Below are 14,996 nucleotides of genomic sequence, written 5' to 3' on the forward strand. Positions count from 1 at the left end.
CGGAGTTAAAACGATTGCTTTAAAGGTCCAGTAACAACTTTATGCAGTAATAATTTGATTAAAGCAACTGTATGTGGTTTTGTAAATTTGTGTGACTTTGAAGCCCAGGGTTGCCAGATCTAATAAAACAAGCCCAGCTGGTACTCTAAATTAGCCAAGTCATAGCCAAAACTATCCCAGATACGTTCCGTGGGAACAAGGGGTTTCGCTTAACTAAACTAAAAAACAACCTGTGGCAACAGTATAAACATAGCCTAATTCTGCGGGAAAATCAAGGATTTGGCAACACTGTTGCAGCCCCTACAGTCAAGTGAGTGGAATACACTGTCATAAAATATATTAATTACAGTGAATTTGTTGCTACCATAAAAAAAAATCAATCCTTTCTTCAGTTCAGCAAACTTACGTAAAAGATAAATAAAAAAATGGAACTAAAAATGGCATTTTTTGATACCATCAGACCTTATACTATGGTAAACCGTATTTAATGATAAATATCTCTAACTAAAGAAAGGCATGAGTTATTTTCTCTAAAATATTAGTTTTTCACTTAACCGATGTGAACTATACACTTAGATCTGTATTGGTAATCTACACCTCTTTGATTATTTTGTATGTTGTGAATTTACTAAATGTCTCTCCTTGCTCTATCATGATATAGGTACATTATGATTAAAAAAGCTGAGTATTTTCCATGGGACAAGCTATGTAGGTCGGGGTGACCTAGTTGACAGAAGACCTACTTTAATCTGATTGGCTTTATCAAGGCGATCCAGTCCCTGCTCTGTTGCTTCCTTCAAACCAGGTCTGTTTATGTATCATTAAGTCTGAAATCATCATAATAAACTCTGAAACATGGGCTCAAATGGACCTGTACATACATCAAAATGAAGATTTTAATGCACTGCAATGAATAACTGTGACTCACCCAACTGTTAAATATTAAAAAAACGTTTTCTTGATTCTGAAGAAAGTTATTACTGATATTTTCTGCTTTTTCTTTCTGTTCTTTCTAACATGCGAGACCCAGATAATTAAGCTGACTCTTTTTGGCCTGTTGCCCAGTCAAGATGGTTTTAGATGGATTTCTAGAGGAAAACATCCCAAGGATTTGGTGACCTTGTGAGGGAGGGTTGAGCCTCTTGAAGGCATTGACTTTAAGTCCTTCAAACTACCTTTTTATCGATGGACATTGAGGATGTTATATTTCAATATAATGGATACATTTAGGTTAAATAACAAGTCAAGTGCATACTAAATGTCCACTGAGCGCCATCAAGCAAAATTATTTTGTTCTGTGTCCAAACAGTTTTAATCATAAAAGAATAATGGAATAATCTAACTCATCATGTAAATTAATTCTATGCTTTTTTGTCTGACCTGCAACCAAAATTAGAAACAATCTCTGACATTTTTGCAGATGCTTTGTAGAAGAGTATATTGTTTTGTTAATGTATATTAATTATATTAAAATACAGTAATTCTTGGCTATGTATCTACAGCAAATCAATTTGCAGTAAACTTTCACACTAAAATTCAGTCGTGATTACTGTTAACTGTACACCATTGTACGCCCACTCTTAGAGTTTGCCCTTTTCAGAGAACTTTGGAAACATATTTAACAGCCTGCAAGCTTAAACCACTTTGCTTTTATTTATTTTGCTAATTATTATGTGGGCTAAATGTTCTCACTTCAACATTTAACAACACAAATCAATCAGGGTCCCACGAAGCTTCCAACATTATTCTTCAGTAAAAAAGGAGGCTGTTATGGCATGACTAATTTTGAAAACCTCTAAACCTGCATAAAGTGTATGAAATGTCATGGTTACTCAAAGTGTTCTATATTCTGTACTAAGAATACACTGAAAATCTTCAAGGTCTCTTACACATTCACAAATACGCAAAATACGTACTATTTTAAAATGTTCTGAGTGAATATGTATTTAAAAACCCCACAAAAATCAGCGCATACATACGAACTAAAATGGTTTGACATTAATGCAGCCATTTTGATTAATATTTTAAATGACAAATTATCTTCAAGTGTCCCACTTTGCATTCACCCTGTTCTGACAAGTGACTTAATGACATTAACCTGTATTTGTTGCTGAAAAGTTGATCAACTACAGGCTCTCTTGGGGTAATAAAACCTAAATACGCACATTTAAAGCGGTAAATGACCTCAAGTAATCTTTATAAGCAACAGTGCCAACCTAAACTTGGACTAACACGCCTGGACTGCGTTTTTGAGTAAATTCATAATGATTTTACGCTAGAAATGACCGGAGAGATTTCGAACAGCTATGTCAACTTGTGCTACTAAGCAAGAACCCCTTGTGCACCTGAACTCCTTAGGGACAGAGAGGTCAATACTCCATCAGAGGTGGATCTGAACATTTGAGACATGATACCCGCAACATGCGCAAAGCTCTGCTGCTGACTTTGAGTAGGCGTACTTTCATTTCAGCCAGCTGCGACTCAGTGCAGATGCGTGAAGATGCGCTGGCATTATAATGAAACGCGTTCTTTAGAAAGCAAAAAGAATCATGTAAAACATGCATTCAATTCGTACGTACCGCATGGAGCAGTTTGCTCATTTTGGGACCCAATGAACAAGGTTAGAAAAAGACGTTTTCCAAAAAACGGATTTCGGCTCCCTCACTTCCAAAAAAATCCAGTGGAAATAACAGCGGGTGACGTTTTTAATCAAAAACGACAGAATTCTCTATATTATTAACCATCGTGCCTCCTTGTAGATCGTCTCCATCCTCTCTGCATCGTCGGTGCGGTTCAGTGCAATGGCTGCGCGCCTGCATACGGTGGTCTGCGGACGGACTCCCACGACGTCAATCAAACAAGTTCACCTACGCTTCACTCCTGAGTGCGAGGATTGGTTATGAAGTTGCATTATGTCTCAAATCATAAATTATGCTCTCCGCCACATTATTCATGTCATAGCACCTCCTGCTTGCGCATGTGTTTACAGGCCACGTGAGTTTGCTGTTCATCTGTTGAGGGTCTCACGCACCTTTATAACAAGGATTTTAGCACAGAATCTAGATGTCTGCCGACTGCATTATTATTGCTAAGGCACAGTTGTCTTAGTCATTAGGCAGTATAGCTGTAATTAAGTAGCTAGTATTATTAAGTAGACTATTAAAGTAAAATTGCGAGTGTGTAATTGCTTTTAAGAGTTTACTAACTTCAATTCAGACAAAAATGCCAAGTTAGTGTATATGTTCCCCATACGAAAATGTCTACAGAATCATTAAGGTACCATTTAGGTAAAACTGTTTTAAACTGTTAAAACTGCATTGCAACCCAGTGTGTTCATAATTAAGATAATACATTAAAATAAGACACACCAGTTTGCAATATCAAGCTGAAAATAGCTGGACGCAGATGAGACCTGAAGTCTGACCTATAAAATGTACGAATGGCCGTGTCCACTCTTATGGGGAAAAAAAGGTGGATAGGCTTGTACCACTTATTGCACAGACTCAAAATTCAGTCTAGTATCCACCTTTTTCTTTAACACGGAAGTACCCCTGGTGAAAAAACAGCATATGCTGGTAGGTATGTTTTGATGCTGGTTTAAGCTGGTCCTTTGCTGGTTTTTGCTGGTCATGTTGCTGGTCAAGGACCAGCATGAACCAGCAAAGGACCAGCATAAACCAGCAAAGGACCAGCTTAAACCAGCATCAAAACCTACCTAACCAGCATTCCAGCATCAAAACATACCTACCAGCATATGCTGTTTTTTTCACCAGGGACACTCTTAAAAATAAAGGTTCCAAAAGGGTGTTTTTGCAGTGATGCCATAGAAGAACCATTTTTGGTTCCCCAAAGAAACTTTCAACAGTTCCTAAAAGAAACATTTTGAAGAACATTAAAAAAAATCTAAAGAACCTTTTTTTCGACTATAAAGAACCTTTTCTGCATTTGAAAGGTTCCATGGATGTTCAAGTTTCTTCATAAAACCATTGATGCCAATAAAGAACCTTTATTTTTAAGAGTGTAAGGCTATGGGTGGTTCATTATCCGTTAACGAGAAGAATAACAACGCTCAGTAAACAGTAAAACTGTTTACATTACAAACCAGTTTGCTCATAATTAAGATAATATGTTACAAAAATATGATAAAACACACCAATTTGCAATATCAAGCAGCAAAACCAGCTGTTTTGTACAGCTAAAAATAGCTGGACACGGATGAGACCAGAAGCCAGACCCATAAAATGTACGAATGGCCGTGTCCACTCTTATGGGGAAAAATGTGGATAGGCTATTACCACTTATTGCACAGACTCAAAATTCAGTCTAGTATCCACCTTTTTCTTTAACACGGAAGTACATTCTTAAAAATAAAGGTTCCAAAAGGGTGTTTTTGCAGTGATGCCATAGAAGAACCTTTTTTGGTTCCCCAAAGAAACTTTCAGTGAACAGTTCCTAAAAGAAACATTTTAAAGAACATTAAAAAATCTAAAGAACCTTTTTCGACTATAAAGAACCTTTTCTGCATTTAAAAGGTTATATGTATATTCAAGTTTCTTCATAGAACCGTTGATGCCAATAAAGAACCTTTATTTTTAAGAGTGTAAGCCTATGGGTGAGACTTTTGGTTCATTATCCGCTAACGAGAAGAATAACAACGCGCAGTAAACGGTAAAACTGTTTGCACTACAAACCAGTTTGCTCATAATTAAGATAATATGTTACAAAAATATGATAAAACACACCAATTTACAATATCAAGCAGCAAAACCAGCTGTTTTGTACAGCTAAAAATAGCTGGACACGGATGAGACCAGAAGCCAGACCCATAAACTTTACAAATGGCCGTGCTCACATTTAATTGCACAGGTGTTTGAACAGTGTCCGAAATGTTAAAAAATAAATACAACAATCACGTGTAAATCACGTTTACACACTGCCTCTGAAATTTTCATCTCTCATAAAAAGTTTGGATCAGGTTTGATTCTCTGCGTTTTCGCATCCGTAGCAAGCATTTTGTTAGGAAAGGAAGACGAATACGAAAAAAAAACACATACAAAAATTATAGAAATTTCGGATTCAGTGTGCAATGACCTTTACTAGAAGAAAAATGTGGATACGGAGCAGAGTGATAGAGATCTGAATCCATTCCAGGTTTTTATTTCAGCATTAGTGAGCAAAACGCGCTTCGCCCGGGAAAAAAAAGCTATGATTTTCAGCGACTGCTTGAGACCCTAAATAAAAAGGAAAAGGTTAAGTATTTCAAATGTCAAAATCCCTTTCAACAACATTTCAGTAGCCACAAAAATCAGATTAAATAGTCAGAGTGAGTAGATCAACCTGTAGTACAATGCCGCAATGGCAGGGTGGTGGGTTTGATTCCCAGGGAATGCATGAACTTATGAAATGCATATCTTGAGTACATATCAAATGCTTTGGATAAATGTGCCAAATGCAGTGTAAATGTAGAAGAAGCTTGCCAATCAGATTTTGTACCTTGGTTTGAAATCCAACACTTCTCAAATGCGAGTATTTGTCGTTATATCGCTTGTCCTATTTGTGTGTGAAAATAAGAAATGTAGAGCTGTGAGAACACTAGACTTTAATGCTCTGTGATATTCATTATACTGTACTCAGCCATCATTACCATGGCAACTATAGATCATGCACAAAATACACCAGTGAGCTAAATTCACTTTCCCTTTCAGTGAGCAACATTAATGTTGTATTTCTTTTGCATCACAAATAAAAGACAATAGAGTAAATAGTCTGCAACATATTATAGATTAGACTGAGCTATTGGAAGTTGTTTTGCATTACATAAAGTGACAGCAGGGATCTACAAATATCTAATGTTTTTGCAGTTTAAGAAAATTACGTCTTTGAATGATATTATGCAATGAGTCATTAAAAGCCTCAGTAGTTTTTTTAATGAGTTTACATGTCATAAACAACATATGTTTGATACAACTTGATGCCACAAGCCTGCATTCATTCAGATATAGCCCACTTAATGATATGGAATAGAATGAGCACAAAGACTGAACCTACTAATTTTCTCACAACCAAATATTATATTTCAAGCCACTGTTGGATTTTATCCACAGGGCAAAAAATGGTTGTCTTATATTTGAGAGTCTGAATGGCATTCCTTGAATAAGTAGACTTCAGTTACATTCACTTTTCCCATATTACAGTAAGCATCAGCTGAGAGAAATACACATGGAACACTGATGTGTAGAGTATGTACTGTACAGCAATTGTTAGGAGGTTATCTGACTTAAGAGGATTCTGCTTTATTTTACAGTTGCTTAGCAACAGCCTGATCTCTGAGAAGTGCAGTGCAGAAGGAATGAATCTAAAAACTCTTAAAAAATGTTCATGCTCATTCTGCATTTTGTCCTTGACTTTAGACCAGCTTGAATTTTATATTTCACAGGCAATGCACGTTATTATTCATTTTAAATAGTACAGAATGCAAGAGATACAGTACATTGGTTCCATCACTGTTTTGTTTTTATAAGCATGTGATAAATTGAACTGTACATTCTCTCTACACCCAATTTGCATTTCTCTTAGTTATGGGTGTTAGAGTTAAACATTTTAAAAAACGATTTATTTACTGCAGTAAGTGGCTTTAAAATAAATCAAAACTGAACTGCTTTATGAATCACTGAATACATTGTTTCTATATATTATGATTGAAAAATCTAAATGTGTTGTTATGGTGTTTCTATGGCAGTACACCAAGGACAGCATGCTCACACCTCTCAGCACTGCCAGTGTCTCAGCACTTCATTTCTAGAGCTTCTACTCTAGACATTACAGCAAATCTGTGTGTGTATGTGTGTGTTCTGTAGATCAGAAGAATACCTTTACACTTTTGACTATTAAAGCAATAGTTTGCCCAAAAATGAAAATATGCTGAAACTTTACTCCCTCACTCAGGCAATCCAAGATGTAGATGAGTTTGTTACTTCATCGTAACAGATTTGGAGACATTTAGCATTACATAACTTGCTCACCAGTGCTTCTCTGCAGTGAATGGGTGCTGTAAGAATGAGAGTTCAAAGTGCTGAATGAGTCAGAATGAGAGTTCAAATGAGACCTCAAACGTCACAATAATCCACAAATAGTCCACATGACTCCTGTTCATCAATTAATGTCTTGTGAAAAAGCTGTTTGTAAGAAACAAATCTATCATTAAAATGTTGGAGCTTTTAACTATTGATTCCTACAGTGAAAAAGTCTGCTCCCTGTTGTCCTCTCACATTAAATTCCACCAACATATTTGTTTAGAACTGTTTTAGACCATTTTCACTTGTAAATGGTGCTTGATCTGTGCATATTTCTCTCCTGATTCAGATAGGACTTTTTCACTGCAACCAGTATAGATAGAAGATTATTTTAGCCAGAATCAATGGTTTGAAGTTAAAATGTCTTAAAGGAACACTTTTTTTGAAAATAGGCTCATTTTTCATCTCCCCTAGAGTTAAACAGTTGAGTTTTACCATTTTTGAATCCATTCAGCCGATCTCCGGGTCTGGAGTTGCAGCCGGCAGAGCAGATAGCTGCGTAATATCACTTTTTGCATAGCTATAGCATAGATCATTGAATCATTGAATCCAATTAGACCGTTAGCATCTCGCTAAAAAATGACCAAAGAGTTTTGATGTTTTTCCTATTTAAAATTTGACTCTTCTGTAGTTACATTGTGTACAAAGACGGACGAAAAATGAAAAGCTGCAATTTTCTAGGCTGATATGGCTGGGAACTATACTCTCACTACGGTGTAATAATCAAGGAACTTTGCTGCCGTACCATGGGTGCAGCAGGTGCAATGATATTACGCAGCCATCTACTCTGCCGGCTGCAACTCTGCATCTACACAAACTTAGTGCCGGTCACTTTCAGGCGCTGCGTAATATCATTGCGCCTGTTCCACCCATGGTATGACAGTAAAGTTCCTTGATTAAGGGAGTATAAGAGTAATAAGAGTATAGTTCCTAGCCATATCAGCCTAGAAAATCACAACTTTTCATTTTCCGTCAGTCTTAGTACACGATGTAACTAGAGAAGAGTCAAGTTTTAAACAGGAAAAATATTGTCATTATATATGGTCATTTTTGAGCGAGATGCTATCGGTCTAATCTGATTCAATGATCTATGCTAAGCTATGCTAAAAGTGCTACCGCTAGACCCGGAGATTCCTTTAAAGGGGTCATCGGATGCCCATTTTCCACAAGCTGGTATGATTTTTTATGGTCTAATGAGAAGTCTATAACATACTTTGGTTCAAATTTCTCAGTGGTAGTGTAAAAAAACACCCTTTTTACCTAGTCAAAATCAGCCCTGTTCAGCGAAAAGCCATTTTATTGCATGTTCCTTTAAATGCTAATGAGCTCTGCTCACCCCGCCCCTCTCTTCTGTGGGGTGAGGAGCCAGTCTGTTTCCTTTAGCCACATTTAGCCGCATTTAACTGCGAAACTTGCTAACTAGCTCATTATTAATAAAGGCAATTTACAAAGATGCATAAAAACCCATATACTCACTTATGCTGTAGGTGAAGCTGCATCACAAATGATTCGCACAAACATAGACGCATTTATGTAGATGGCCGGTTGCATTTCCTTCTAAAACGAAAGTAACCTTAATCCTCTGCGTCTTCAGCGGCTCAGATGTCGAGAGTAAATGATGATTGCTATGATCATTATTACATCCAACAACGAAACACCTCAATCGCTCAGTCGGAGACATTCTTGTCTTCCCCTGCACCGGAGTCGAAACAATGGCGGCTGGAGTCGAACTATTCACAGCTCAGTCAGGGTGGGTCTAAGGTAAGACGGTCATGTCAATCACCTACTGCGGGAGTGGCCTTTGAGGTCACACCGACAAGAAGCTGAAAATGGCTTGAATTGAAAAAGTGGATATTTTTTATAAAGATTACAAAAATACCACTGGGTGAATTTTTATCATAATAGGGTGGTTGTGTACACACACTGCCAACACACATATATGTTCAAATAAAATGTAAAAGTGAGTTTTGCATCCGATGACCCCTTTAATGATGGATTTGTTTATTACAAATCAGATGTTACAGATGTTAACTGATGGACTGTGGATGAGTCATTGGATTATTTATGGATTATTGTGATGCTTTTATCACCCATTCAATGCTAAATTTCTCCAAATCTGTTCAGATGAAAAACAAACTCATCTACATCTTGGATGGCCCAAGGGTGAGTAAACTGTTCGGCAAATTATCATTTTTTTGGATGAATTACTCCTTTAATGTGAAAAGTAATTAGTGTGAACAGCATGTGATCGAGATGTTTGTTATATTGTAAATAAAAAGTCTGCAAAACATATTTATTAGTATGGACACCATACTGTGAGCATAATAAAAGTGTAAAAGGCTTTAATGAAAACATTGAATTTAAGTCTTCAACCCATCTCACTCTTCCCTCATTTATTGGTAAATATCACTCAATCCAATACATTTTGTAATACATTTAAACATTTGGCTTATGTTTATCCAAAACAACTTGCATGGGGTTCAAGACACACATTTTATCAGTTTGTGTGTTGCATTTGTCTGAAAATCAAACCTACATCCACGCTCTACCAATGGAGCTTCCAGTGTGCATGTGGAGCCTGATTTTATTTACTTTTACATAGATATACATTCTAATCCTAATTTAATAATACCTTATTGTTCATGTGGTAATTTACATGGCAATTTGGGTAATTTGAAGAACTATTTCTTTTTATGCTAGCATGGGAAGAGCTGATGAGAAAAACTACTGGTTTAGAGGTCTCTAATGACCTGTTGCTGAATGTGTAAATGCTCTTTTGCTTTTCAGCTGTCATTGACAATGAAACTACAGTAGATAGTCTTGCTTGTTTGCTTTTCTCACCCGGTGCTGTAAAAAAACAGTTTTGCTGTAGCTTACATATGATGGACCCTCTCTTGATAGTCCAGAGCTAAGATCTTCTGTGAGATGATAGTTTCTTAAGCAGTTTTCAGTAAAACATAAATCTTTCATACGCAATATTCATATTCATATGCATAAGCAATATTCATATTCATATGCAGTATTCAAGCTAATTAACCACATATGTCAACTCTTAAAAATGTAATAGGTTTATATTAAACAATCATCCCTAATAATCTTCAAAAATAAATAAATGGGTGATTCATACTGGTGCTGTATTAGTAATTTACATTGTTCGTATTGTAGTTTCATATTCAACAAACATATGCTAAGCTTTAATGGAGTTTGACTGTATAACCTAAATAAAGGTGCTATGAAATGAATTAAAAATGTAAACACTGTAAACCTTTTATGTTAGTAATAAATTATTATGTCTGTGAATTCTGAATTTCTACAATAGCATCTCAGTGCACCTTTAACAGGTAGGTTGAGCTGCCAATAGGCTGAGACTATATTTGATTTATAATGTAGGCACAACAGAAGGCCTACACAGAAAGAGAGTGTATGTGTGTGTTCCCTCTGGCAGGAATAGAGGATTACTCCAGGATTGCTTTGCAAGCAACACCTCTGATTATTTTTCACTGCATTGATCCAAAGTAGGTATATGTGCCTTAGCAAGCACAAAGCCGATTTTTTTTTTTTTTAACCAAGAACGTGGGCAGCTCAGTCTGCATGCCTATCATAATATACTTCTGAGGCATATCATGCTTTCAGAATTAGGCTAGAGTAGGATACTTAAGCACGACAGTGCTTGTACAAGAACCATCTGGCAATGAAGAAAAGAAAACAAAGTGAATCTAATGTCCACTGGGAATTCATTTTCACAGAACTATGAAAATATTATGAACAGGACAGAGGAATCAATGGAAAGCTACTCAGGAGTGCCATCTCTGGGAGCAGATGTCACTTTACATGCCTTTGAAATGTATTATTTAGTGATTTTTATTATGAGAAAAGTACATACGATTTGTGAGAATATATTTTTGCTATATTTGATTTATGTTATTGTTATCAAGTGACTAATTCTCATAAAGGATTAAGATGGTGTCAAAACACATCACAGATCAAAATGGCATTATGCTGTATCAATTATGTATTTTTAATTAAAAAAACAGTTCACACAAACATTAAACAGTGTAAAATCAATGACGAGTAACAGCCCATATAGCACGTGTATGTCTGCAAGATGTCTGTTAAAGATCACTTGATCTGGAGCATCTGCTGTGTACAAACATCTGACAGACGTCTATAAGATGTCAGTTTTACATACATTCTAAATCATAAACATCTTAAAGACATATACGTCTGTTTGACATCTGATAGGAAATGTCCAATAGATGTATTGCAGATGAGCAAACACTCTAAAAAATACATCTTGCAGATGTAAATGCAGACGTCAACTAGAAGTCTCTGTGATGTATGTGTGCTATCAGGGTAACGAGTAAATTAACAGCCCAGATAGCACATGTACGTCTGCAAGATGTCTGGTAAAGATCACTTGATTTTGGAAAGCATCTGCTGTGTACAAACATCTGACAGATGTCTGTAAGATGTCAGTTTTACATACATTCTAAATCATAAACATCTTAAAGACATCTAATAGACGTCTATTTGACATCTGATAGGAAACGTCCAATAAATGTATTGCAGATGAGCAAACACTCTAAAAAATACATCTTGCAGATGTAAATGCAGATGTCAACTAGACGTCTCCATGACGTACATGTGCTATCAGTGTAACGAGTAAATGAACAGCCCAGATAGCACACATACATCTACAAGATGTCTGTTAAAGATCATGTGATCTGGAAAGCATCTGCTGTGTACAAACATCTGACAGACATCTGTAAGATGTCAGTTTTACATACATTCTAAATCATAAACATCTTAAAGACATCTAACAGACGTCTATTTGGCATCTGATAACGTCCTATATACTGCCGTACATATATCAGGGAGTGGAATCTTTAAATTACAAATTTTACATATTGTTTTTAAATGCAAAACAACAAAATTAAACCATGTTTTATTATTAAATAAATAGCTTACAGAATCATGCCTGTTTCCTGAATATTATTTTCTTGACTGACACATCAAGGGACATATTTCTTATCATATTTTAAGAATAAGCCATAAAAGCACTTTCAGCATGATCTAAACTCTAAAGCCACTATGCAAATGATTCGTTCATTATTTATATAAATCAATGACTTCTAAGCACATTTTCTTAAAATGGCCTTTTGTCTAGCATTTCCTGAATATTTACACTGCCCCCCAAAAGTTTTGAACGATATCAGCATAAATCCTTATAATTTCTTGGTGCAAATACGTTAAGTACCTTGACATTATCACTGAAGACCAGCAATAATAATTTTCATTTTGATTACATAATAATGGCAATATATACATGTCAAAGTCAGACATGCCCCTTTGCCAGCTGTGATGCCTGGTTACTGGTTTAAACTTGGCCCAGGTTTTTAAAGGCTTTTGGGTCAGCACAGCTTAATAGCATCAACAATTGATTGCCAGTTAAGTTTAGAATACAATGAATTTAGGCCCAGATTATGCAGAGCTGTAAAAGCTACAACTGGTGGATATTTTGATGAATCGAAAATGTAATTTTTTTCTATGTATAAACTGTTTATGTAATAAAATATGTTTTCGTGGTTTGGGTTGTACCTTATCAGTGCAAAATTATCACAAATTAAAAAGGATTCATGCCAATATTGTCCAAAACACCACTTTTCTAGGGCGTCTCCAAACTTTTGGAGGGCAGTGTATTTAATGACTGACACATCAAAGGACATGTTTGTTACCATATTTTAAGAACAACCCTTATCCATCTTATCCGTTAATGTGGAAGTAAACCTATGAGTGAGACTTCCGGTTCATTAGCCGCTGGGGAAATAACGAAAAGAATAACATGCGGTAAACAGAAAACTGTTTGCGCTACAAACCAGTGTGCTCATAATTAAGATAATACAATAAAATAATATGGTAAGAAACACCAATCTGCAATATCAAGCAGCAAAACAGGCTGTTTTGTACAGCTAAAAATAGCTGGACGCAGATGAGACCAGAAGCCAGACCCATACAATTTACAAATGGCTCTCCACTCTTATGGGAAGAAAAAGGTGGATCATTTCCTTCGGAATATATGCACTTTCAGCACTGTTTGATCTAAAGCCACTATACAAACCATTTCGATAAAACAATGACTTCTGAGTCAAATGACCACTCGTTGTGCTTGAGAATTAGTGCGGCCACACACAGTGAACAGAAGAGGTCGCTGCTGCTCTCTGTTCGTTTTTTTGATGAGGAGAGCACAGGTAGATTGAGGCTTTCCCCCCTTCTTTGAACGTAATCCATACAACAGATCAGCCTTCTGCCATCCTGCATTTCAGTCTTTGTACCTCCTCTCCGAGTACTTACTGTGTTAGGATAAAAACTAAAAAGGAAATGTTTTTGTTTCGGTTCGTACAACATTTGGAAAACTTAAAAATGTGGCTGAGGGAAGAGATGTAAAGTGCGTTGTTGTTGATCCACTTGTTGATTGAGTAACACTCGCGGTTAGCTGACTAGCTCTACCGGCACACACACTTACCGCAAGACTTGGACGAACGTAACCTTCAGTATGAACAGCGAAACCTTTATGACTAATCTGTAATTCGGATTTACGACTCGAATCCGGGCGGTTGCGTTATCGACAGTCAGTCAGTGAGCGATTGTTATTAATATTTGAGGAAATAGATGATGGCGAGAGAAACTTAAACGGAATCCTTTGGCTAATGCTAACATAATGAAAGAGGTTAGATAAACTATAAACAACCAACACTTGGTTCAACGCGGTTTGTTTTAAGAATTTAAACAAAAATATATACGTTTGTAAGTTTATTTTATAAATTTACACTCCACTTTTTTAAACTGTGTTCTTAAATGATGGACAGCGCCTCGTCCAGAGGAAGAAACAAGGCAACAAAGTATCCAAGAGATGTTCATGTGGAATAACATCAACAGCTGATGTTAATGTGGAAGACTATGTAGGATTTTGACGGTTGGAATCATTTTTTTTTAACACAAAAGACTGTATTCTGTTGTTTGGGAGACAGGTTGTGTACGAAATGGACACGATCAAGCAATACCCCATAGACTCTGGCTTTCCTGAAGGAGATCACAGGATCTTTTACAGTTCGGACAGACCTGGGAATTTTGATGAACATCATGGTAATGGTGAGGGATGGAAAGTAGTGGATGTGACCCTTGTTGGGGGAGCACCATGGGGCTTTACCCTAAGAGGTGGACTGGAGCACAGAGAACCTCTTCTTATAACCAAGGTAAGTTATCTGAGGACTACATCTTGGACAGGGTGACCTTAGGACTGTTTATCTAACCTGAGCATTATTGTTAGACAGAGACCTCCGGGAAAACATTCGGTTCTTGACTAGTTATAAAGCCAGATAAATTAGATAATTACCTATATATATATATATATATATATATGTGTAATGACCCTTTAGTGTAATGAAAGTAGGTTAACGATAACAAAGCATTGCTTGCTCTTAATCTTTTAACTTGTTTATTTAGTCAGAGGTGTTGTTAAGTCTAAAACATTAGTTACGGACATTAGTTAGTGGACTTTTCCATTTTGGGGCAATTGGGAAGTAGGATAACGTCTACCATGTCTGGTGAGCATGACTTGTATAGTTTCAGTAAGCGTTGGTGGTATAGTGGTTAGCATAGCTGCCTTCCAAGCAGTTGACCCGGGTTCGATTCCCGGCCAACGCAAGAATGTTTTTCGTTTGTAAGTTTTACTTTACTGGAATCTTTCGGTTCTCACAAGGAAGTAACAATCAAATAATGCTGTGTGAGGAGAAAGTACAGGTCTCGAAAATCTGCAATGCAAGCAAAACACTGGATTTCATGTCCAGGTACTGTAATACAGTGTGGAACAGACAGAAATACTGAGGGAGCACATTGCCTGAACTTTCACTCAGTCTGAACCAT

General features: G+C 36.5%; 2 protein-coding genes and 1 non-coding gene across 6 annotated transcripts in view; 2 read left to right on the plus strand and 1 right to left on the minus strand.

Moving 5' to 3' along the window:
- lrrc7 (leucine rich repeat containing 7) overlaps positions 1-2,994 on the minus strand; it is a 135,216-nt gene extending 132,222 nt beyond the window's left edge. The window contains exon 1 of the mRNA XM_051111795.1: positions 2,580-2,994. The gene's annotated coding sequence lies outside the window, so the exon portion shown is untranslated. The remainder of the gene's footprint in view (positions 1-2,579) is intronic.
- Positions 2,995-13,348: 10,354 nt separating this feature from the next.
- Positions 13,349-14,996, plus strand: part of shroom2a (shroom family member 2a) — a 63,317-nt gene continuing 61,669 nt past the window's right edge. For all 4 annotated transcript variants that reach the window (XM_051112020.1, XM_051112021.1, XM_051112022.1 and 1 more), the window contains exon 1: positions 13,349-14,326. In XM_051112020.1, the coding sequence (XP_050967977.1) occupies positions 14,114-14,326 (213 nt within the window). In that variant the 5' untranslated portion in view covers positions 13,349-14,113. The remainder of the gene's footprint in view (positions 14,327-14,996) is intronic.
- Positions 14,706-14,777, plus strand: trnag-ucc (transfer RNA glycine (anticodon UCC)). The gene has a single exon. It is a non-coding gene; the product is annotated as a tRNA-Gly (tRNA).

The sequence above is a fragment of the Labeo rohita genome, chromosome 6, assembly GCF_022985175.1.
Source record: "Labeo rohita strain BAU-BD-2019 chromosome 6, IGBB_LRoh.1.0, whole genome shotgun sequence".
NCBI lineage: Eukaryota > Metazoa > Chordata > Actinopteri > Cypriniformes > Cyprinidae > Labeo > Labeo rohita.